Genomic DNA, 25224 nt, shown 5'->3' on the forward strand with positions numbered 1-25224 from the left:
GATGACAGGGATCCTTGGGGATTGCAACAGTATAACTGAAAAGTGGTTGAGGAGGGGAGGAAAAAAACGGGGAGACTCCCATTACTTTTTTTTTTTTTTTTTTTGGGGGGGGGGTTCTTTTTTTTTTTGTATCAAAATTTATCATACACAAAGAAGTAAAACATTTCCATACTCAATAGGGTTAAACATTAACAAATTTTATTTCCAAACCTCTATCTGCATTTAGCCCCCACCCCATTCTCCTCTTCTCTAAATAATCTTAATCTCACTATATTTCTTTGTTAATTTAAACTTTTTCCATTTTTCCCATCTCTTAATGAATCCCTCTCTAGTATCCTTATGGCTATGTCTTAGATATTACATATTATATATCTATCTAATTTTTGGGCTCTCTACTTCCTTCCATTTCCTCGGTATCAGGCTTTTTGCAGCGTTCATCATATGTACAATCATTGAGTTTCTATATTATTTTTTCGGAATATCTACCCCATGAAATAGACATGTCCATGGTTCCTCAGGTATATCTATGTTAGTCATTTCCTTGATATAGCTCAGTATTTCCTTCCAGTACATTCTAATTTTGGGGCACCTCATACCCTATATGGGCCATGATTCCCGTTTGTTTACAGCCCCGCCAACACTCCGTTGTTTGTCCTATTTGATATTTCTCTAGTGTTTCTGGAGTTCTATAGCACCAGGTTACGCACTTATAGTTCATTTCCACCATCCCTGACTCCCATTACTTTAGAGTGAAGCCTTGTGCACACGACCGAGGAGCTCGACGGGCAAAACACAAAGTTTTCCTCATCGAGTTCCTTGTTAGGCTGTCGAGGAACTCAACAAGGCAAGTTTCTCCATTCCCATCGAGGAAAAAGAAGACATGCTCTCTTTTTGGCTCGACGGGATCCTCGACAGTAAACACGACCGGTTTCCTCTGCAAAAAAAAAAATCCCACCAAGTTTCTTGCTGGTTTTTGCAGAGAAACTCGGTCGTGTGTACGAGGCCTGTGTTGACACACTGGGGGGTTATTTACGAAAGGCAAATCCACTTTGCACTACAAGTGCAAAGTGCACTTGAAATTGCACTGAAAGTGCACTTGGAAGTGCAGTCGCTGTAAATCTGAGGGGTAGATCTGAAATTAGGGGAAGCTCTGCTGATTTTATTATCCAATCATGTGCAAGCTAAAATGCTGTTTTTTACTTTCCTTGCCTGTCCCCCTCAGATCTACAGCGACTGCACTTCCAAGCGCACTTTCAGTGCAATTTCAAGTGCACTTTGCACTTGTAGTTTGCACTTGTAGTGCAAAGTGGATTTGCCTTTAGTAAATAACCCCCATAGTAATGCTTTTGCTTCTTCGTGTGTTTTACTATTAATTTCTCCTTCCCCCTGTAGCTGCCTCTCCAACTCCAGCTCTGCTCTATCCTGGCAGCGCTCCACATTATAATCTGTTCCACATGTTCTTTGTTGTTCTTTTCATGTTAGCCATAGAAACTCATTTTTGTCAGTGACAGCCTTCTGCCTTCTCCTTTCTCCCCCCCCCTTATGTGCGTGCAACTCACAGCCCCCTTCTTCCTCTTCCCTCCCCAGATCACCCTCCCCTACCACACGCACTCTGTCCTTCCAGACACAGAAGAAAAGATCTGATCCTGGGCCTGATCTGTGTGCTGGGATGGCAAGGAAGGTAAGTCGCAGGCTATAGGACCTAGCTGGGAGCACAAAGGATAAGATGCAGAAGGTCCGTCCAACACGTTTTAAAGAAAAATTGCTCACTTTTTGTTATATTTAATGTTTTTTATGGGTCAGATTGACTGGCCATTCACATAATCATTTTCTCGCAGGAAATTGAGCATTGCTTTCAGTTATTGTTATTATTATTATACAGGATTTATATAGCGCTAACAGTTTGCTCAGCGTTTATTGGCGCAGTTCTTGGTGAACATGTATAACATTCAAATACAAACCCCACTTTAATTTTCATCATTAGGGGAACTACAGGGTAACACTAATGGCATTCAATTCACTAAGTAAAGTTATTTGAACTTAGTTGCATAGTGAGGCCTCGTGCACACGGAGGGTGAGAGATTGAAAATATGGCCAGCATCAAATCCTGGACCTTTGCCTGAGCCTGGAGAGACACAAGTACTGCATACAGCCTGCCATGCAAGTGAATGTCTGTACACAGCTGTACTGATGTAACTGTCAATGCCTCTGTGCAGGGCAGTCATCACAAATTTTGGGGCCCCTTACATAGCTTTAGGCAGGGCCCCCCTGGAGCAGAGAACCGGGGGGAGGGGGTGCGGGAGAACGGGAGTCATCGGGCCCCTTACAGGTGTAATGCCTGTACATCCTGATGGCGGCCCTGCTTCTGTGCATCAATGCTTACCCATGCATGTGCATACAAAGTATTTTCTGAATGCAGAGACTTTGTGCTCTATCATTGCTCCTTGAGTATTTACATTCGGACAGCCATGGACAGTGTTAGCCTGTCATTGATTCATACAGACTTTTCTGTCTGCAGCTCATCGCAAGCACCTTGATATTTTTGCATTAGAAACTTTTTGAGACTCGCGTTTAGCTAAATTTCTTTAAATCCTTGACACAAAAAAAAAGGGTTGAGAGGCAGTGTCATGGTTGTGGCTTGTGTTGTATGGGATGTTTCTAAAGGCTCATGCTTGCTTTGTCACAGGAGTGCAAAAACGAATTGCACTCCTGTGGCCCATAGAAGCCCAGCCTAAAAAGCTCAGGCTGGACTTCTCCGTTAAATAAGGAGCTACAAGTAATCAATATTTTAAGCATTCTTAACTACTTGCCGTCGCCGCACCGTCATAATACGTCCACAAGGTGGCTCTCCTAGGCGAGATCACGTATTATGACGTCCTACCTTTTAGCCGCCACTAGGGGGCGCACGCGCGCCGCCGGAGGCGCGCGCGCGCGCCCCCCGCTCGCCCCCGACTCCCGTGCGTGTGCCCGGCGGGCGCGATCGCCGCCGGGCACACGCGATCGCTCGGTACAGAGCGGGGAACGGGAGCTGTGTGTGTAAACACACAGCTCTCGTTCCTGTCAGCAGGGGAAATGCTTTTCTTCGGTTCATACAATGTATGAACCGAGGATCAGTGTTTCCCCTAGTGAGGCCACCCCCCCCCCACAGTAAGAACACACCCAGGCATACTTAACCCCTTCCTCGCCCCCTAGTGTTAACCCCTTCACTGCCAGTGGCATTTTTATAGTAATCTAATGCATTTTTATAGCACTGATCGCTATAAAAATGCCAATGGTCCCAAAAATGTGTCAAAAATGTCCGAAGTGTCCGCCATAATGTCGCAATACCGAAAAAAAAATCGCTGATCGCCGCCATTACTAGTAAAAAAAATATTAATAAAAATGCCATAAAAATACCCCCTATTTTGTAAACGCTATAACTTTTGCGCAAACCAATCAATAAACGCTTATTGCGATTTTTTTTTACGAAAAATATGTAGAAGAATACGTATCGGCCTAAACTGAGGAAAAAAAATGTTTTTTTATATATTTTTGGGGGATATTTATTACAGCAAAAAGTAAAAAATATTCATTTTTTTCAAAATTGTCGTTCTATTTTTGTTTATAGCGCAAAAAATAAAAAACGCAGAGGTGATCAAATACCACCAAAAGAAAGCTCTATTTGTGGGAAAAAAAGGACGCCAATTTTGTTTGGGAGCCACGTCGCACGACCGCGCAATTGTCTGTTAAAGCGACGCAGTCCCGAATCGCAAAAAGTACTCTGGTCTTTGGGCAGCAATATGGTCCGGGGGGTAAGTGGTTAACTACTGTACTGTACTGTGAAAAAAGGGTCTAAACACAAAATTCCAGCTCAATAACATTTTAATTTGCATAAGTACAGAACACAAACGAAAATTCCATACTGTACTGTACAATGCAATGATGTACAGCGCGCCGTTCGGGTGGGGAGAGCTGGACGCTAAACAGGTAAGTCGTTAAACGAGGAGTATCTGTATAGATAAACAGTATGCGTCTATACAGCAGACCTCCCAAAAGTCCTGGGGGACTGTGCTGGATTTTGACACAAATCCCGCAGATCTTAGCATTGTCCCAAAACGCCCAACTGCCCAGCATAGGGGCAGGGCCGGACTGGCCTACCGGGATACCGGGAAAATTCCCGGTAGGCCGCCTGCTGTCAGTGAAATTTATCAGGTCAGCTCTGGGCCGCGGCCGCCATCGCGGCCGCACTTTACAATTGTACCCCTGCGGCTGCGTGCGATATGCTGCTTAGCCACTCCAGTGTGATGTCTATGTTTATAAGCAGCGGCAGGCCGGCCGCCGGCGGGTTGCGGCCGCCATGCTCGCCGCTTCACTGACACTTTCCTTCCCGTGCCGCTGTGTGAAGTGTGCGAGCATGCTGTTTGAGGGAGGGGAGGAGCCGAGCAGGAGAACCGAACGTCCCATCGTCCCGTGCGGCGCCAGCACCGCCCACTATCTTTCTCCACGTGTGAAGGCAGAGCCGCAGAGGAGAAGATGTGAACGGCGCTGGCCACCCTTGGAGCAGAAGGCAGAAAAGGTAGGTGCAGAGGGGAGGGGGGGCCCGGGGGGGGGTCCATGCAATGGTAAGAGAGATTATACAGTCCAGATTACAATTTGCAGGGGCAGCCAGCAAAGGTGACAGAGAGAGAGAGGGGGGTTGCATGGTGCACCCCCTTTTCTCTGTCACCTTTGCTGCCCCTGCAAATTGTAATCTGGACTGTATAATCTCTCTCTACCCAGTCCCCTGCTGTCACCCAGTCCCTCTGTCACCCAGCTCCTCTGTCACCCAGTCCCTCTGTCACCCAGTCCCTCTGTCACCCAGTCCCTCTGTCACCCAGTCCCTCTGTCACCCAGTCCCTCCGTCACCCAGCCTCTGTCACCCAGTCCCTCCGTCACCCAGCCTCTGTCACCCAGTCCCTCCGTCACCCAGCCTCTGTCACCCAGCCTCTGTCACCCAGTCCCTCCGTCACACAGCCTCTGTCACCCAGCCTCTGTCACCCAGCCTCTGTCACCCAGTCCCTCCGTCACCCAGCCTCTGTCACCCAGTCCCTCCGTCACCCAGTCCCTCCGTCACCCAGTCCCTCCGTCACCCAGCCTCTTGTCACCCAGCCTCTGTCACCCAGCCTCTGTCACCCAGTCCCTCCGTCACCCAGCCTCTGTCACCCAGTCCCTCCGTCACCCAGTCCCTCCGTCACCCAGTCCCTCCGTCACCCAGCCTCTTGTCACCCAGCCTCTGTCACCCAGCCTCTGTCACCCAGTCCCTCCGTCACCCAGCCTCTGTCACCCAGCCTCTGTCACCCAGCCTCTGTCACCCAGTCCCTCCGTCACCCAGTCCCTCCGTCACCCAGCCTCTGTCACCCAGCCTCTGTCACCCAGTCCCTCCGTCACCCAGCCTCTGTCACCCAGCCTCTGTCACCCAGCCTCTGTCACCCAGTCCCTCCGTCACCCAGCCTCTGTCACCCAGTCCCTCCGTCACCCAGCCTCTGTCACCCAGCCTCTGTCACCCAGTCCCTCTGTCACCCAGCCTCTGTCACCCAGCCTCTGTCACCCAGTCCCTCCGTCACCCAGCCTCTGTCACCCAGCCTCTGTCACCCAGTCCCTCCGTCACCCAGCCTCTGTCACCCAGCCTCTGTCACCCATTCCCTCCGTCACCCAGTCCCTCCGTCACCCAGCCTCTGTCACCCAGTCCCTCCGTCACCCAGCCTCTGTCACCCAGTCCCTCCGTCACCCAGTCCCTCCGTCACCCAGCCTCTGTCACCCAGTCCCTCTGTCACCCAGTCCCTCTGTCACCCAGTCCCTCTGTCACCCAGTCCCTCCGTCACCCAGCCTCTGTCACCCAGTCCCTCCGTCACCCAGCCTCTGTCACCCAGTCCCTCTGTCACCCAGCCTCTGTCACCCAGTCCCTCAGTCACCCAGTCCCTCCGTCACCCAGCCTCTGTCACCCAGTCCCTCCGTCACCCAGCCTCTGTCACCCAGTCCCTCCGTCACCCAGTCCCTCCATCACCCAGTCTCTGTCACCCAGTCCCTCCGTCACCCAGTCCCTCCGTCACACAGCCTCTGTCACCCAGCCTCTGTCACCCAGCCTCTGTCACCCAGTCCCTCCGTCACCCAGCCTCTGTCACCCAGTCCCTCCGTCACCCAGTCCCTCCGTCACCCAGTCCCTCCGTCACCCAGCCTCTTGTCACCCAGCCTCTGTCACCCAGCCTCTGTCACCCAGTCCCTCCGTCACCCAGCCTCTGTCACCCAGTCCCTCCGTCACCCAGTCCCTCCGTCACCCAGTCCCTCCGTCACCCAGCCTCTTGTCACCCAGCCTCTGTCACCCAGCCTCTGTCACCCAGTCCCTCCGTCACCCAGCCTCTGTCACCCAGCCTCTGTCACCCAGCCTCTGTCACCCAGTCCCTCCGTCACCCAGTCCCTCCGTCACCCAGCCTCTGTCACCCAGCCTCTGTCACCCAGTCCCTCCGTCACCCAGCCTCTGTCACCCAGCCTCTGTCACCCAGCCTCTGTCACCCAGTCCCTCCGTCACCCAGCCTCTGTCACCCAGTCCCTCCGTCACCCAGCCTCTGTCACCCAGCCTCTGTCACCCAGTCCCTCTGTCACCCAGCCTCTGTCACCCAGCCTCTGTCACCCAGTCCCTCCGTCACCCACCCTCTGTCACCCAGCCTCTGTCACCCAGTCCCTCCGTCACCCAGCCTCTGTCACCCAGCCTCTGTCACCCATTCCCTCCGTCACCCAGTCCCTCCGTCACCCAGCCTCTGTCACCCAGTCCCTCCGTCACCCAGCCTCTGTCACCCAGTCCCTCCGTCACCCAGTCCCTCCGTCACCCAGCCTCTGTCACCCAGTCCCTCTGTCACCCAGTCCCTCTGTCACCCAGTCCCTCTGTCACCCAGTCCCTCCGTCACCCAGCCTCTGTCACCCAGTCCCTCCGTCACCCAGCCTCTGTCACCCAGTCCCTCTGTCACCCAGCCTCTGTCACCCAGTCCCTCAGTCACCCAGTCCCTCCGTCACCCAGCCTCTGTCACCCAGTCCCTCCGTCACCCAGCCTCTGTCACCCAGTCCCTCCGTCACCCAGTCCCTCCATCACCCAGTCTCTGTCACCCAGTCCCTCCGTCACCCAGTCCCTCCGTCACCCAGCCTCTGTCACCCAGTCCCTCCGTCACCCAGCCTCTGTCACCCAGCCTCTGTCACCCAGTCCCTCCGTCACCCAGCCTCTGTCACCCAGTCCCTCCGTCACCCAGCCTCTGTCACCCAGTCCCTCCATCACCCAGCCTCTGTCACCCAGTCCCTCTGTCACCCAGCCTCTGTCACCCAGCCTCTGTCACCCAGTCCCTCCGTCACCCAGCCTCTGTCACCCAGTCCCTCTGTCACCCAGTCCCTCCGTCACCCAGTCCCTCTGTCACCCAGCCTCTGTCACCCAGTCCCTCCGTCACCCAGCCTCTGTCACCCAGCCTCTGTCACCCAGTCCCTCCGTCACCCAGCCTCTGTCACCCAGTCCCTCCGTCACCCAGCCTCTGTCACCCAGTCCCTCTGTCACCCAGTCCCTCTGTCACCCAGCCTCTGTCACCCAGTCCCTCCGTCACCCAGCCTCTGTCACTCAGTCCCTCCGTCACCCAGCCTCTGTCACCCAGCCTCTGTCACCCAGTCCCTCTGTCACCCAGTCCCTCTGTCACCCAGCCTCTGTCACCCAGTCCCTCTGTCACCCAGTCCCTCTGTCACCCAGCCTCTGTCACCCAGCCTCTGTCACCCAGTCCCTCTGTCACCCAGTCCCTCTGTCACCCAGCCCTCTGTCACCCAGTCCCTCTGTCACCCAGTCCCTCTGTCACCCAGTCCTCTGTCACCCAGTCCCTCTGTCACCCAGTCCCTCCGTCACCCAGCCTCTGTCACCCAGCCTCTGTCACCCAGTCCCTCTGTCACCCAGTCCCTCTGTCACCCAGCCTCTGTCACCCAGTCCCTCTGTCACCCAGTCCCTCTGTCACCCAGCCTCTGTCACCCAGCCTCTGTCACCCAGTCCCTCTGTCACCCAGTCCCTCTGTCACCCAGCCCTCTGTCACCCAGTCCCTCTGTCACCCAGTCCCTCTGTCACCCAGTCCTCTGTCACCCAGTCCCTCTGTCACCCAGTCCCTCCGTCACCCAGCCTCTGTCACCCAGCCTCTGTCACCCAGTCCCTCCGTCACCCAGCCTCTGTCACCCAGTCCCTCCGTCACCCAGTCCCTCCGTCACCCAGTCCCTCCGTCACCCAGCCTCTTGTCACCCAGCCTCTGTCACCCAGTCCCTCCGTCACCCAGCCTCTGTCACCCAGCCTCTGTCACCCAGCCTCTGTCACCCAGTCCCTCCGTCACCCAGTCCCTCCGTCACCCAGTCTCTGTCACCCAGTCCCTCCGTCACCCAGTCCCTCCGTCACCCAGCCTCTGTCACCCAGTCCCTCTGTAACCCAGCCTCTGTCACCCAGCCTCTGTCACCCAGTCCCTCTGTCACCCAGTCCCTCTGTCACCCAGTCCTCTGTCACCCTGACCTCTGTCACTTAGCCTGCTGTCACCCAGCCCCCTGTCACCCAGTCCCCTGTCACCCAGTCCCCTGTCACCCAGCCCTCTGTCACCCAGTCCACTGTCTCCCAGCCCTCTGTCACCCAGTCCCCTGTTACCCAGTACCCTGCTGTCACCCAGTCCTCTGTCACCCAGCCCTCTGTCACTCAGTCCCCTGTCACCCATTCCCCTGTCACCCAGTCCTCTGCCACCCAGTCCTCTGTCACCCAGTCCTCTGCCACCCAGTCCCCTGCTGTCACCCAGTCCCCTGCTGTCACCCAGTCCTCTGCTGTCACCCAGTCCCCTGCTGTCACCCAGCCCTCTGTCACCCAGTCCTCTGTCACCCAGTCCTCTGTCACCCAGTCCCCTGCTGTCGCCAAGTCCTCTGTCACCCAGTCCCCTTGCTGTTGCCCAGTCCTCTGCTGTCAGCCAGTCCCCCTGCTGTCGCCCAGTCCCCCTGCTGTCACCCAGTCCAAGTGACACGCTGAATCTGGTGACGGGATGGGTGGCAAGTGACACAGTAAATCTGGTGGCAGGGGACGGATGGCAAGTGACATGCTGAATCTGGTGACGGGATAGATGGCAAGTGACACACTAAATCTGGTGGCAGGGGACGGATGGCAAGTGACATGCTTAATCTGGTGACAAGTGGCAAGTGACATTAAATGTTTCTTTAAAATGTATGGTTTTCTCTTTTATGAACAAAAAATAATTACGTTATGATGTTAGGCTGGTATAATAATGCTATGGGGCTGGTATGAAATGTTTTCCAGGGCTGGTTTTTACTCCCAGTCCGGCCCTGCATAGGGGAAATGACAGGATATTAACCAGTTAAGGACCAGCTGCCGCAGTTGTACTGCGGCAATGTTGCTGTTTTCCCGCAAATCGTGTCATTGTTCATCAGTGATTTGTGGGCGCACTGGCCAGCGGGTGAGACAATGATGTTAAGCTCTTCCCTGCCAGTGTCATTAGTACAATAACAGTGCATATTTTTAGCACTGATTACTGTAATAATGTCACTGGTTCCCAAAAAAGTGTACAAAATGTCAGTTAGGTGCCCGATCTGTCCGCCGCAAAGTGGCGCAGTCCTGCTAAAAATCACTGATCACCGCCATTACTAGTAATAAATAAGTATTAAAAATGCCATAAATCTATCCCCTATTTTGTAGAGGTTATACATTTTGCGCAAACCAATCAATATACGCTTATTCTGATTTTTTTTTTTTTTTTTTTAACCAAAAATATGTAAAAGAATACTGTTTTTTTTTCAAAATTGTCGCTCTTTTTTTGTTTATAGTGCAAAAAATAAAAACCGCAGAGGTGATGAAATACCACCAAAAGAAAGCTCTATTTGTGAGAAAAAAAAAACATAAATTTTGTTTGGGTGCAGTGTTGCAGTTGTCAGTTAAAGTGACGCAGTGTCGTATCGCAAAAAATGGCCTGGTCATTAACCACTTGAGATCCGCGCTATAGACGAAATACGTCCGCAGCGCGGCTCTCAAGTGCCAAGTGGCCGTTTAAACACGGCCTTTTATGTGCATTACCCGCGCGCGCCACTGGGTGGCGCACGGCGGGTAAAAACTGTCCCGGCGCATCGCCGAAGACCCGATGCGTGTACCTGGCGGCCGCGATGTCCACCGGGTACACGCGATCGTCGGTGACACGGCAGGTGACAGCAGGGACGTGGAGCTCTGTGTGTAAACACAGAGCTCCACGTGCTGTCAGAGGAGAGGAGACCGATCTGTGTCTCTTGTACATAGAGACACAGCATCGATCCCCTCCCCCAGTCACCCCCCTCCCCCCACACAGTTATAACACACCCAGGCTACACAGTTAACCCCTTCCTCACCCCCTAGTGTTAACCCCTTCACTGCCAGTCACATTTATACAGTAATTCGTGCATTTTTATAGCACTGATCGCTGTATAAATGTGAATGGCGCCAAATTTGTGTCAAAAGTGTCCGATACGTCCGCCGCAATATCCCAGTCCCAATAAAAATCGCAGATCGCCGCCATTACTAGTAAAAAAAAAAATAATAATAAAAATCCTAATTCTGTTCCCCATTTTGTAGGCGCTATAACTTTTGCGCAAACCAGTCGCTTATTGCGATTTTTTTTTTTTTTTTTTTACAAAAATACGTCGAAAAATACGTATCGGCCTTAACTGAGAAAAAAAATAGTTTTTTAAAAAAAAAATTGGGATATTTATTATAGCAACAAGTAAAAAAAATATATATTTTTTTTAAATTGTTGCTCTTTTTTTGTTTATAGCGCAAAAAATAAAAACCGCAGAGGTGATCAAATACCACCAAAAGAAAGCTCTATTTGTGGGGAAAAAAGGACGCCAATTTTGTTTGGGAGCCACGTCGCACGACCGCGCAATTGTCAGTTAAAGCGACGCAGTGCCGGACGCTGAGATTTCGCCTGGGAACGAAGGGGGTTTATGTGCCCAGTAAGCAAGTGGTTAAGGGGGAAAATCTTCCGGTCCTCCTTAAAGTGATTGTAAAGGTTCAGGTTTTTATTTATTTTTTAAATAACAAACATGTCATACTTACCTCCACTGTGCAGTTAGTTTTGCACAGAGTGGCCCGATCGTCCTCTTCTGGGGTCCCACGACGGCTCTCGCGGCTCCTCCCCGCGATAGATTACCCCCTCTGGGAAGCTCTCTCCTGAGTTCTGCATTTGGGTCCAAAGCCGCTAAGTGTATGACTCAGCCGGGGGGCTGGGGGGCCGGACACTGCAAGGTGTTTTTTCACCTTAATGTATAGGATGCATTAACCACTAGGGGTCCGCGTGAGGAGAAAAAAAAACCTGATCACAGGCTTGTGTGCAAGGGACATCAGTCCCGAAGAGGAAGAGGCAATTCTGCCTCATCTGTGCCCACAGTTACCGCCTGCCAGTGCCACCTGCCAGTGCCAACAAATTCCACCTATCAATGCCCACAAGTGCCACCTATCAATGCCCACCAGTGGTGCCAATCAGTGCCTCATCAGTGCCACCTAGCAATGCTGCTTATCAGTGAAACCTACCAGTGCCGATCAGTGCCCATTATTGCCACCCATCAGTGCCCATCAGTGCCACCTATCAATGCCATCTATTAGTGCTACTTCTCAGTGCCCACCAGTGCCGCCTTATCTGTGCCCATCAGTGCAGCCCATCAGTGTAGCCTCATCAGCATACATCAATAAGGAGAAAAATTACCTGTTTGCAAAATTTTATAACAAAATATAAAAAAATATAATTTTTTTTTTAAATCTGTATTTTTCATTTTTTTTAACAAAAAATAAAAACCGCAGAGGTGATCAAATACCACCAAAAGAAATCTCTATTTGTGGGGGGGAAAAATTATAAAAATGTCATTTGGGTACAGTGTTGTATGACCGCGCAATTGTCATTCAAAGTGCATCGGCGCTGAAAATTGGTCTGGGCAGGAGGGGGGTTTAAGTACCCAGTAAGCAAGTGGTTAAGATGAAAAAACACAAGGATTTACAACCCCTTTAAGTGGTTAATTAACAGTTTGGTAAAAGTGTACTCTTGGAATGTGTAACTAATCAAATGCACTGGAACTGCCTCCAATCAGGATTTTCTGATACTGTCATGTGACACTGCCAGATCTTTCCTGACCTGGCTGAAAGTACCAGAATTTCTGAATAGTTGAAAGTTACAATAACAGAGTGTATTTCAAGTGAAACTTTTTTTTTTTTAACTCTCTTTATTGTAATTGCACATAACCACAAACTCACAACTTTAAAGTGGAACTTTATTCAGAAAAATAAGTCCTGCTGGATCACTTCAGGCTGGCCTCTTTAGCAGGTATAGCTACAGTATGTAAAACAATAAAAATAAGTGCCTATGCTGTTTAAAATCCAGTAATACATTGTCTTACCCCGCTCTGCACATGCTCAGTTGCTTTCCATTTTTAGGCACTGCTGAGTTTGTAGAGGCTGATTTGCTGACAGTGTTAAAGTGGAATTAAACCCTCCTATCCCTTACAGCCAAGGAAGGTGCTTCAGTTTGATCTGCAACTGCCATGGTGCAGAACATGCAAATCAGTCAGCTATGACACCAGCCTTAAGACCCCTTTCACACTGAGCCTCCCAAAGCCGCTATTTTTCCCCGCCAACACTATGGGTGGATTTGCGGCACATTTTGTCCGCTAGCGGGGCACTTTTAACCCCCCCCCCCCCTAGCGGCGAGAAAGAGTTAAAACTGCCCGCTGAAGCAGCGCATTGCGGGCTGTATAGCCGCGCTGTCCCATTGATTTCAATGGGCAGGAGCGGTAAACACACCACTCCAAAGATGCGGCTAGAGGGACTTTTTGTACCCTCTGGCTTTCACACTGGAGACAATGGAGCAGCTGTTTGAGGGCGGATTGCAGGCGCCATTTTTAACGCTATAGCGCCTGCAATACGCCCTCAGTGTGAAAGGGGTCTTAGATGATTTGACAGCTTGGTTGAGAACACAAGCAAATGTGACAGTTAGGTACATGGATCATCTGTTCAGATCCGCCTGAAAAACTGACAGGCGGACCTGAACGGTCCGTAGGTGTGAAAGAGCCCTTAGCATAAGGTGACCAGATTTTTTAAATGAAATCCGGGGACAAATTTTTTCTTTACTAGTAATGGCAACAATCAGCGACTCTCTGCGCGTCGCCGCCCGCCTCACAGCCTGTCAAGTTTTACTCTTCGGGCCCTGGCTACTACTGAAAGGGGAGTGGAGGAAGATCACTCCGCCAGGGAAGGCAAGGAGAGGTGGCTGGCCAGGATTTGAGCCAAGGCAGAAGAACATGCGAAGCTAAATGGGCATGCGCCCGAAACTGAAGAAATATTTCCTCCACTCCGACCAGCACATGATCATCAGAAAGGGGCACAGATAATGGGAAAAATACAACCCCACTATGCTAGTAGGTACGGCGGAGCGGGGTTCTGTAGATTCTAATTTTTTTATTTTAATTCTGTACTGATTGTCTTTGAAATTGCCCCTGCCCCCTATTAAATCCAATCTAGGGACAAAACCAGGGACAGACTTGGTCCGGGGACAGTGTCCTCAATCAGGGGACTGTCCCCTGAAACTGGGGATGTCTGGTCACCCTACCTTAGCAATCCTGGCATTTCCGGAATAACTGTTTTCTAAAACTGTTAAATCGATGGGTTTAGTTCTGATTTATGATTTACTGCTGTTCAGGGGCTCTAGGCTTCAGCAAAATAGCCTCCAGCAAGAGGAAACAGGAACAATGCTGGAGGCAATTTATAGCACACACGTATTTTGGTGTCATAATCATTAATGTGGAATGTATCTTCCTTGCTAAAGAACATTCTTTTTTATCAAGTAGTTACGGGTAAAGTTCTGCTTTAGTCTGGCAATAGATGGTTCAAAACCTAGCAGGTTCAGCAGGGGCCAACTGAGATTTGAACCGTGTATGGGATGGTTGCCACCCGTGGTTGCATAAAAAGAAAATCACACTATCTATGACAGGCTTTACTAAACTGCGGACTGGCTGATATTTAAATAATTAATGTGAATGTAACCACAAGGACCCTGGAAGTGGGGGAGGAGGAGGCATAGGAAGCGTAGACAGACAGAAGGAACACAGCACAACTTTACACACTTCACATAGAACCTTTAGTAGTAGCGCAATTGTGTTTTCAGCCTCTGAGTGTATCTGTGTTTACACATGTGGCAGGACATGCACTGCACTTTATCAGTCTGGATCTGTGTGTACTCCTCTACTAGGATTTTCTAATGGATCATTTGGGTTTATCTGAGGCCTCGTACACACGACAGAGATTCTCGGCAGAATTCACCGAGAAACTCGGTCAAAACCCGGATTCTGCCGAGAATCTCTGTCGTCTGTACAGTTTTGGCTCGATGGAGCCACCGAGGAACTCGACGAGAAAATAGAGAACATGTTCTCTATTTTCTCGTTGTCCTCGTTGTTCTATAGGAGAAGGCGGCCCGCCGAGCTCCTCGGCGGCTTCATCCCAAAACTCGACGAGGAACTCGACGTGCCAAGCACGTCGAGTTCCTCTGTCGTGTGTACGAGGCCTGAGACTCTCACTCAGTACAGTAAAGCTGGCTATAGACAATGGGCCAGATTCACGTAGAATCGCGGCGGCGTAACGTATCCTAGATACGTTACACCGCCGCAATTTTTCATCGCAAGTGCCTGATTCACCAAGCACTTGCGATGAAAACCTACGCCGGCGGCCTCCGGCGCAAGGCGGGCCAATTCAAATGGCGTGTGCCATTTAAATTAGGCGCGCTCCCGCGCCGGACCTACCGCGCATGCTCCGTTTCCGAACTCCCGCCGTGCTTTGCGCGAAGTGATGTCTTTTTTTGAGCGGCGACGCGCGTAGCGTAATTCCGTATTCCCGGACGGCTTACGCAAACGACGTTATTTTTTAAATTTCGATGCGGGAACGACGGCCATACTTTACACAGCAATACGATTGCTGTGTAAAGTTAAGGCACCAAAAAAAACGACTAACTTTGCGACGGGAAACTAGACTAGCGGCGACGTAGCGAACGCGAAAAACCGCTGGGGATCGCCGTAAGTCCTAATTTGCATACCCGACGCTGGTTTACGACGTAAACTCCCCCCAGCGGCGGCCGCGGTATTGCATCTTAAGATCCGACAGTGTAAAACAATTACACCTGTCGGATCTTATGGCTATCTATGCGTAACTGATTCTATAAAATCAGTCGCATAGATAGAAACAGAGATACAACGGCGTATCAGGAGATTTGTGAATCTGGCCCAATGTGATTTTCTTTCCTGCAACCAGTGGCAGGACTACCGGGTCGCAAAGGTCGCACTTGCGACCGTGCCCTGACATTCTGCCACTGTGGGGGTGCCCCAGGAGGGCAGGAAGGGAGCTGATCTGTATTGTAAAAACTAAACACTTTTCTCCTGTCTGCATGTCCATGACTTAATGGATTTTTGCACTGGTGCCCTGAAGGTTCTAGTTACAACCACTTTAAGCTATGCCCATAATTCAGCACATATTAGTCATGCCCATTTTAGCTGCTGAGTGTGCCACATGTCTTCTGTAGCCCTAATTTTTAAGTTCCATGTTGGGAGGTAAGTACACAGTGAATTCTTACAATGCTATGAGAACATGTATTGAAAAAAGTTTCATATCCTAGAAGATAGGGTCCAGAAGATTCCAAGATTATGGTTAGTGGCTGAAAGACGGACACTGTAGCAGAATGCCCATTTACTCACCATGCTCAGGTGCCAGCTATGACTAAGCACTGAAGCCACAGTGCGAAACGTTAGCTTTTGTTCCAATTTTTTTGCTGTGGCATGTTTATTTTGTGATCGATTTTAATTAAAAGAACATTTTTGGAGTGCGGCTGTTCAAGTTTCCTTCGTATTTTTGCATCACTATTGCATTGCCTGCACCCATGGTTTGGTTCCAGTGAGGAGGTTCTTTGAAGACTACTGAGCGGTTATTTTCTCTCTCATGCTCAGGTGCAGTTGCAAGCCCATTCATTTTTTTTCCCCACAACTCACTGGGTTCCTTGGCACACCCAGGGAGTAGAAGATCATCAGCTTTCCTCTCTCAGCAGCTCAGAGAGGCCACACCAGATTAGGGAGGCAGCTGGGCAAATGAGATGCAGCCAGGGGAGAGGCTCTCCACTGTCAGCAACCTAATAGCACACAGCTTCTTTGGAAGACCCATCTACTGTGGGGAGTAGGGTTGCCACCTCATCCCTTTAAAACAGAACACATATGAATTACACAGGTTCTGAGGCTAATTTAATTTAGATAAGGCTCCACTTGAGTTCAATTACCACCTTAATCAGCCACAGAACCTGTGTAATTCATATGTGTTCTGTTTTAAAGGGATGAGGTGGCAACCCTAGTGGGGAGCCCTTCCCCAACTGATACCAGAGTACTCCAGTTCCAGTGGGGTGATCCTTGGTCCTTATATCCCTCCAGCTGTTCACTTGTCACGAGACCTACCCCAGACTTCACTGAGAGGGACGCTGCTTTGAGGATGATCACAAGTAGCAATGTTCTGAACTGAAGTAGTGATTCTCAGCTTGACTCTGTTGTTGTAGTATAAAGTCTTATAGATACTACAGGCATAGAGAAAAGACTACACCATTCCAATCCCTGAGCATATTCCTTTGGTTCCCCTCTACACCAGGTGCTGGCTTTTGGAGCTCATCCCACTCAGCATCTATAGTAAAAACGAATAGCAGAGCTGCACCTCCATAAAGTCTTGCCATGAAATTCAATCAAAGCAGTTGACTTCCGACATCCTCCCCACCCGAAGCCATACCCCACTGACACATTTCACCCCATATTGGCTTATTCATAGAAGCAATCAAGGCCAACGAATAAGCCCAATTGGAGTAAAACCTGTCAGAGGGACTTGGCCTAGGGTGGGGACAATGTTGGAACCCAACTGCTTTGATTAAACTTCATGGTGAGACTCAGGGCTCAAGTCCTGCGGGAACGCGTGGGAACGGAGTTCCTGCACTTTTTTCACAGCAGGAACGCAGTTTCCTTTGCAGGACTAGAGCAGCTGAGAGCAGCCGAGCTGCCCAAGCCAGTCCTTCACTAAGCGGCGATGCCCAGCTCGAGTCACTGTCAGGGGCAGGCGAACCTTAGTAATCCTTTATGTTACTGGCCGCTTCCTGTATAAGGATTCATCAGGTAGTGTGCGGGTATTCCGTCACTTCCTCGATGCTGCAATGTCTCCTGGGAGCTTTTGTCATTGTTCCCAGGAGACATTGCAGAGGTCTGCCGCGATTTATCGTGGGATTTAGAAAGAAGATGTTTAGTAATTATGCATATGAGCGTATGATTTTTTTTTGGTGGGGGAGTGGATCTTGGGTGGGAGTTCCCACACCTTTTCCCCCAGGACTTGACCCCTGGTGAGACTTTATGGAAGTGCAGCTTTGTTTTTACTTATAGATTCTATGTTATGCAGCCAAATGTTACCCTGAGTGAGCCACAGAAACATTGCTATGAAGAGTCCTTATTTGTGCAGCATATGCTTGTTCTTTTCCATCATCAGACTGTTTTTCATTATTTTGCGGTGTATGAATATTTTTGCCGTCCTAAACATGTTTTGCATTATTGATTCTAACTTTGCACTTCTTTTGAGTAAAGTACAAGAAACAGTTATTCCCTGTCTAATCTCCCTGTCTGGAGATACGTGGGCCGTGGAAGCAGTAGGAGGCAGCATGGGAATATGTTTGTGTCTTATGCCCCGTACACACGATCAGATTTTCCGTCGGAAAAACCTTGGATGGTTTTTCCGACAGAATTCCACTCAAGCTTGGCTTGCATACACACGGTCACACAAAAGTTCTCTGAACTTTCGTCCGTCAAGAACGCGGTGATGTACAACACTACGACAAGCGGAGAAAATTACGTTTAATGCTTCCGAGCATGCGTCGAATTGTTTCCGAGCATGCGTCAGAATTTTGCATGTCGGAATTGCTACAGACGATCGAATTTTCCGATAGGAATTTTTTCCGTCTGAAAAACTCAGAACCAGCTATCAATATTTTGCTGGCGGAAATTCCAACAGCAAAAGTCCAATGGAGCATACACACGGTCAGAATTTTTGTTCAGAAGCTCACATCGGACTTTTGCTGTCGAAATTTTCGATCGTGTGTACGGGGCATAACATGTTCAGAAATTTCTCTCACTTTGTTTCCTTAATTCCGAGTGAATTTCCATCCATGGAATATACTTCCTCTGGTGGTGAGCAGTACTGACATCAGATCAATAAATCTTTCTTTGCAACTCAGAAACATGAAAGGTCAACATAAAATGCATTCAGAACTTGATAAGTTAATTAGGAGGGAATGGAAAACTGTTTCCACTGACGAGCAAGGAGAACACTAAAATTTTCCACAGAAAACCACAAGCCTAATTTTTTGAGATGTCGCTGGCCCTGCAAATATAAACTAACACACCACAGAAAATGTCAATCTCTCCTTTGTATACAGAGTAAATACAGCTGAGAATATATCTTTCAGCATACTGTATATTGTATTTAGACATGTTTTTGCCTCCTCTTTTTCCTTTTTAAATTCCAGGTATAATATTTTTACATAGTTACATTGGTCCAGCTTGGGCCATTGTAAGTATGTACTGTATGTGCTATACCCGTGGGATCCCCATGGAAGCTGGAAACCAGTGTAGTAGGCACAGGCTACAGTGATTGCTATGAGCTTCTGGGTCCAGAGCAGCTGCACTTCTGCTTACTGAACACAGGAGGTCATCTGCTTTGTGTGGATACCATTCAGGAAACGCTTTCTTTTTTCTCAATGCTTGCAAAGTGTTCTCTTTCTGGAAAAAGTGGAGATCAGGAAATCATCACCCCATCTCTCTACCTAACCCAGTCGAAGAACACATTTAGCCAGATTCAGGTATAGTTACGACGGCGTATCAGTAGATACGCCGTCGTAACTCCGAATCCGCGCGGTCGTATATTTAAGCGTATGCTCAAACTGAGATACGCTTAAATGTTGCTAAGATACGACCGGCGTAAGTCTCCTACGCCGTCGTATCTTAGCTGCATATTTACGCTGGCCGCTAGGGGGGTGTACGCTGATTTACGCCTAGAATATGTAAATCAGCAAGATACGCCTATTCACGAACGTACGCACGGCCGTCGCAGTAAAGATACGCCATTTACGTAAGGCGTTTTCAGGCGTAAAGATAAGCCACCAAAAAGATGGCTCAGCCAATGTTAAGTCGGGACAGCGTAGAATTTTTCACGTTTTACGTCGTTTGTGTAAGTCGTCCGTGAATGGGGCTGGGCGTAGGTTACGTTCACGTCGAAAGCATTGACTATTTGCGACGTGATTTGGAGCATGCACACTGGGATACGTTCACGGATGGCGCATGCGCCGTTCGTTCAAAGCGTCAATTACGTGGGGTCAGGGATGGACTGGCCATTGGGACTACAGGGAGTTTCCCCGGTGGGCCGATGGCTCAGTGGGCCGGCTTCAGTGACAGCGGACCGTCGCTCCTCTGTCTCTCCCTCCCCGCAGCGCTCACCAGGGGGGGAACAGAGAAGCAGGCCTGGGAGTTTCGCACTTCTGCATAATCTTGTCCCATAAGGGGGGGCACCGAACTGATTCTTTGCCCTGGGTGAAATAATGTCTAGCTTCCCCACTGGTACTGCCTATAAGAGTACCAGCACCAGCCGTTCTACTCTAATGAAGTAGAATGGCTAGTGGAGGGGGAGAGGGGGCTTGGGTGGCGGGGGGGGGGTGCGGGAGTTGTCCGGCCGCCATGGGAGAGACCTGTCAAAGTGGGCCAGTCTGGATGAAGTCCAGGGCCAAATTGTTGTCCCAGTCCAGCCCTGCGTTAGGTCACGAATAATTTACATAAAACACGCCCACCTCTTACACATTTGAATTAGGCGGGCTTACGCCGGCCAATTTACGCTACGCCGCCACAACTTACGGAGCAAGTGCTTTGTGAATACTGCACTTGCCTCTCTAACTTGCAGCGGCGTAACGTAAATAACATACGCTACGCCCGAATAAAGTTAAGCCGCCCTACCTGAATCTGGCTATTTGTATTCATTGAGTAAATGCAAAGGTTCTCTGAAGCAAGCAACTCCTGTGGTCACTATTCAGCAGGACAGCCACTTGCATTGGGACCTGAAAGTTAGTAGAGATCATTGTAGTGGGAGTGCCTACAACAGTGACTTCCAGCCTCCATGGGGATCCCACAATTATGGCGCATGCATACTTACATTGGTCCAAGCTGCACCAATATAATACGTAAACATTTCTATACCTGCAATTCATCTTTAAAGTGGATGTAAACCAGATTCATGAAATTTGAGCTGGGCACATATATCTGCAGTGTTTTCTTATCTCTCTTCAAACCACTATGTCCTGTAGCTGTCTCCTGCTCTGTTCCTTTGTTATCAGCCTGATAACTCCTGACAAATTCTCTGTCACATATGATAAAAGCAGCCTGAGTTTTGTGTTGGGGAGGATGCTATAAATAGATTAGCAGAGCCCTGAACTATTCAATGATCAGCTCTGAAAGTCTTTGACTATGAGGAGAGATGGTGTGTGCCTTCCCTCCAATCAGCTGTCTTGGCTGTATGCCCAGACTTCACACTCCATGTTAAAAAAGGAAGAGAAAATCCCCTAACACGATCTTAACATTCTAAACAGTATATACAATCGCAATAAAAAGTATGTGAACCCTTTTGGAATGATATGGATTTCTGCACAAATTGGCCATAAAATGTGATCTGATCTTCATCTAAGTCACAACAATAGACAATCACAGTCTGCTTAAACTAATAACCCACAAAGAATTAACCACTTCATTACTGGGCACTTAAACCCCCTTCCTGCCCAGACCAATTTTCAGCTTTCAGCGCTGACGCATTTTGAATGACAATTGCGCGGTCATACAACACTGTACCCAAATTATATTTTTATCATTTTTTCCCCACAAATAGAGATTTCTTTTTGTGGTATTTGATCACCTCTGCGGTTTTTATTTTTTGCGCGATAGACAAAAAAGACAGACATTTTTGAAAAAAACACACTTTAGTTATAATAATATCCCAATTTTTTTAAAAATATATATATTTTTTCCTCACTTTAGGCCGATACGTATTCTTCTACATATTTTTGGTAAAAAAAAAAATCGCAATAAGCGTTTATTGATTGGTTTGCGCAAAAGTTATAGCGCCTACAAAATAGGGGATAGATTTTTTTTTTTTACTAGTAATGGCAGCGATCTGCGATTTTTGTCAGGCCTGCGATATTGCGGCCGACACATCGTACACTTTTGACACTATTTTGGAACCATTCACATTTACACAGCGAACAGTGCTATAGTAATGCACTGATTACTGTATAAATGTGACGGGCAGGGAAGGGGTTAACACTAGGGGGCGAGGAAGGGGTTAAATGTATTCCCTGGGAGTGATTCTTACTGTGGGGGGAGGGGACTGACTGGGGGAGGTGACCGATCTGTGTCCCTATGTACAAGGGACACAGCATCGGTCTCCTCTCTCCCTGACAGGATGTGGCGCTCTGTGTTTACACACAGAACTCCACGCTCGGTCACTGCCAATCGCGGGTACCTGGCAGACATCGCGGCCACCAGGCACACACATCGGCATCTCAGCCATGCGCCGGGCACAGTTTTTCCCCGCTGCGCGCCCCCAGGGGAATGCAAATAAAAGGACGTGCAGGGATGTCCACCTGGCAGTTGAGAGCCACGCTGTGGACATCTTTGGTCTACAGCGCGGGTCTCAAGTGGTTAAATATTACCATGTTTTTATTGAACACACCATGTAAACATTCACAGTGCAGGTGCAAAAAGTATGTAAAGCCTTGGATTTAATAACTGGTTGAACCTCTTTTGGCAGCAATAACTTCAACAAAACGTTTCCTGTATTGCATATCAGACGTGCACAACGGTCAGGAGTATTTCTTGACCATTCCTCTTTACAGAACTGTTACAGTTCAGCAATATTCTTGGGATGTCTGGTGTGAATCACTTTCTTGAGGTCATGCCACAGCATCTCAATCGGGGTGAGGTCAGGACTCTGACTGGGCCACTCCAGAAGATGTATTTTCTTCTGTTTAAGCCATTCTGTTGTTGATTTACTTCTATGCTTTGGGTCGTTGTCCTGTTGCAACACCCATCTTCTGTTGAGCTTCAGCTGGTGGACAGATGGCCTTAAGTTCTCCTGCAAAATGTCTTGATAAACTTGGGAATTCATTTTTCCTTTGATGATAGCAATCAGTCCAGGCCCTGATGCAGCAAAGCAGCCCCAAACCATGATGCCCCCACCACCACACTTCACAGTTGGGATGAGGTTTTGATGTTGGTGTGCTGTGCCTCTTTTTCTCCACACATAGTGTTGTGTGTTTCTTCCAAACAACTAAACTTTGGTTTCATCTGTCCACAGAATATTTTGCCAGTACTTCCACATATGCAGGTGCTCTTGTGCAAACTGTAAACGTGCAGCAATGTTTTTTTTGGACAGCAGTGGCTTCCTCTGTGGTATCCTCCCGTGAAATCCATTCTTGTTTAGTGTTTTACGTATCGTAGATTCGCTAACACTCTAGCTGACACTCTAGGATTCTTCTTCACCTCATTGAGCAGTCTGCACTGTTCTCTTGCAGTCATCTTTACAGGATGTCCACTCCTAGGGAGAGTAGCAGCAGTGCTGAACTTTCTCCATTTATAGACAATTTGTCTTACCGTGGACTGATGAACAGCAAGGCTTTTGGAGATACTTTTATAACCCTTTCCAGCTTAATGCAAGTCAACAATTCTTAATCGTAGGTCTTCTGAGAGCTTTTTTGTGCGAGGCATCATTTACGTCAGGCAAGGCTTCTTGTGTAAAGCAAACCCAGAACTGTTGTGTTCTTTTTATAGGGCAAGGCAGCTGTAACCAACACCTCCAATCTCATCTCATTGATTGGACTCCAGTTGTCTGACACCTCACTTCAATTAGCTCTTGGAGATCTCATTAGTCTATGGGTTCACATACTTTTTCCACATACACTGTGAATGTTTACATGGTGTGTTCAATAAAAACATGGTAACATTTAATTCTTTGTGTGTTATTAGTTTAAGCAGACTGTGATTGTCTATTGTTGTGACTTAGATGAAGATCAGATCACATTTTATGACCAATTTGTGCATCAATCCATATCATTCCAAAAGGGTTCACATAGTTTTTATTGCAACTGTAAAACTGAAGACAGTAGACATACATGTAAAACTTATGCAGGGAGATTTGTTTTCTCTCTGTGTATCATCTGAGGCTGTTCACGTCACTGGGTATATCTGAGGATTTACAACCACTTTAAGCGTGTAGGCAGATGCAGTCTATTTTCTCTACTGCAGTTGGCGCTCATTCACAGCGACAATGCAGGTAGAGGAGGAAGTCAAGAGGAACCTTGTATGCTTTTTTTGGCCTCAAAGAGGCAGCATCCAACTGGATGCTGGCACTCCATGTGACTTTGGACTCCATCTTGGGTCAGGCAGATTCTATTTAAGACCCTGGGTTTGACATGCATTTAGTGTGTGGCTAGAGTAGGGACAGGTTATCCATCTGGCAGAGAGAGGTTCCGGAGGAGTAAGAATAGCGCAGGACTTCACAAACTACACTAGCCATAAGTACTGGAGAATATTTACCAATATGTTACAAATATAATCATATGGTTCTTTATGACTGCAGGTGAGAAAATGGTATCCAGTAAAGATCTTGATTGTTGCAGTATGCTACTCTCTGATGGCATCTGTAACTGGATGCAACAAAGCCCTCTGTGCAAGTGATGTCAGCAAGTGCCTCTTGCAGGTAAGAGAGGATTTTGAATTTGCAGCTATGGGTGTAAAGACTTGAGTAGAAAGAACTTGCAAAAACAGACCTAGACTAGCTGGTAAAAGCTAGTCTGTGTATATTTATAGACCTAGGGCCAGATCCACGAAGCGCGGCGCTTCTCTCCGTCCGGCGTAGTGTATCTCAGATACACTACGCCGCCGTAACTTACTTTTTTTTGTATCCTCAAAGATTTCCCGCCGTAAGTTACGGCGGCGTAGTGTAACTTAGGCGGCGTAAGGGCGCGCAATTCAAATGTATGTGATGGAGGCGTGTTTTATGTTAATACGTCGTGACCCAACGTAAATTACGTTTTTTTTGAACGGCGCATGCTCGAAATTAAACCGGAACAAGCCAATGCTTATGACGGTGACGTCATTCTACGCAAAGCCCTATTCGCGAACGACTTACGCAAACAACGTAACATTTTAAAAATTCGACGCGGGAACGACGGCCGTACTTAACATAGGATACGCCTCATATAGCAGGGGTAACTATACGCCGTAAAAAGCCGAACACAAACGACGTAAAAAAATGCGCCGGCCGGACGTACATTCGTGGATCGCCGTATCTAGCTAATTTGCATACTCAACGCGGAAATTCGACGGAAACGCCACCTAGCAGCCAGCGTAAATATGCACCTACGATCCGACGGCGTACTAAGACGTACGCCTGTCGGATCGAGCCCAGATTCCGTCGTATCTTGTTTTGTGGATACAAAACAGAGATACGACGCGGGAACTTTGAAATTACGCGGCGTATCCATAGATACGCTGGCGTAATTCGTTTGAGGATCTGGCCCCTACTATATATGTTGTGCACCTAATATTGTTACTTAGATATAGTGAGGCCTATAAAAAAAGCTTATTGTAGGGGTAATTTTTTTTTCTTTTTACTCCTAATTAGATAAAGACAAAAGACCATGTTACCAATGGCAGCCAATAAAAATGTCATCTTATTAATTACATACCACTATTAACTCTATGAACAGTATATGATGGTATAGATCATCTTTTCTTTGGCTCGTTTTAGTAATCTTTTGAATGTCCATATATTTCACAGTCTAGCCAGGTATGTTATTCATTAGATTGTAAGCTCATAAGGGCCAGATGTGTAAACTATGTGATTTTTGTATGATCCTTACCCAATCACAAAAGGAAATAGGCATGCAGTCTTATAGCTGAAAGTGCAGACACTCTTTACGTTCACATCTAACTAGCAATCCTGTCACTGGCAAAAGCTTACCCGCAACAGGATCACTAAAAAGAACGCTCACCCGCTTCTACAGCATTATTCCCTCACCTGTCAAATCACTGCACAATCTTTTTTGC

At 48.4% G+C, this 25224-nt stretch overlaps 1 protein-coding gene across 1 annotated transcript in view; it reads left to right on the plus strand.

The window, feature by feature from the left end:
• Positions 1 to 1578: 1578 nt before the first annotated feature.
• LOC120941209 (twisted gastrulation protein homolog 1-A-like) overlaps positions 1579 to 25224 on the plus strand; it is a 38835-nt gene continuing 15189 nt past the window's right edge. Inside the window, exons 1-2 of the mRNA XM_040354515.1 lie at positions 1579 to 1681; positions 23753 to 23872. Coding sequence (XP_040210449.1) covers positions 1670 to 1681; positions 23753 to 23872 — 132 coding nt within the window. The 5' untranslated portion in view covers positions 1579 to 1669. The remainder of the gene's footprint in view (positions 1682 to 23752; positions 23873 to 25224) is intronic.

This window comes from Rana temporaria, chromosome 1 (genome assembly GCF_905171775.1).
Source record: "Rana temporaria chromosome 1, aRanTem1.1, whole genome shotgun sequence".
Lineage (NCBI taxonomy): Eukaryota > Metazoa > Chordata > Amphibia > Anura > Ranidae > Rana > Rana temporaria.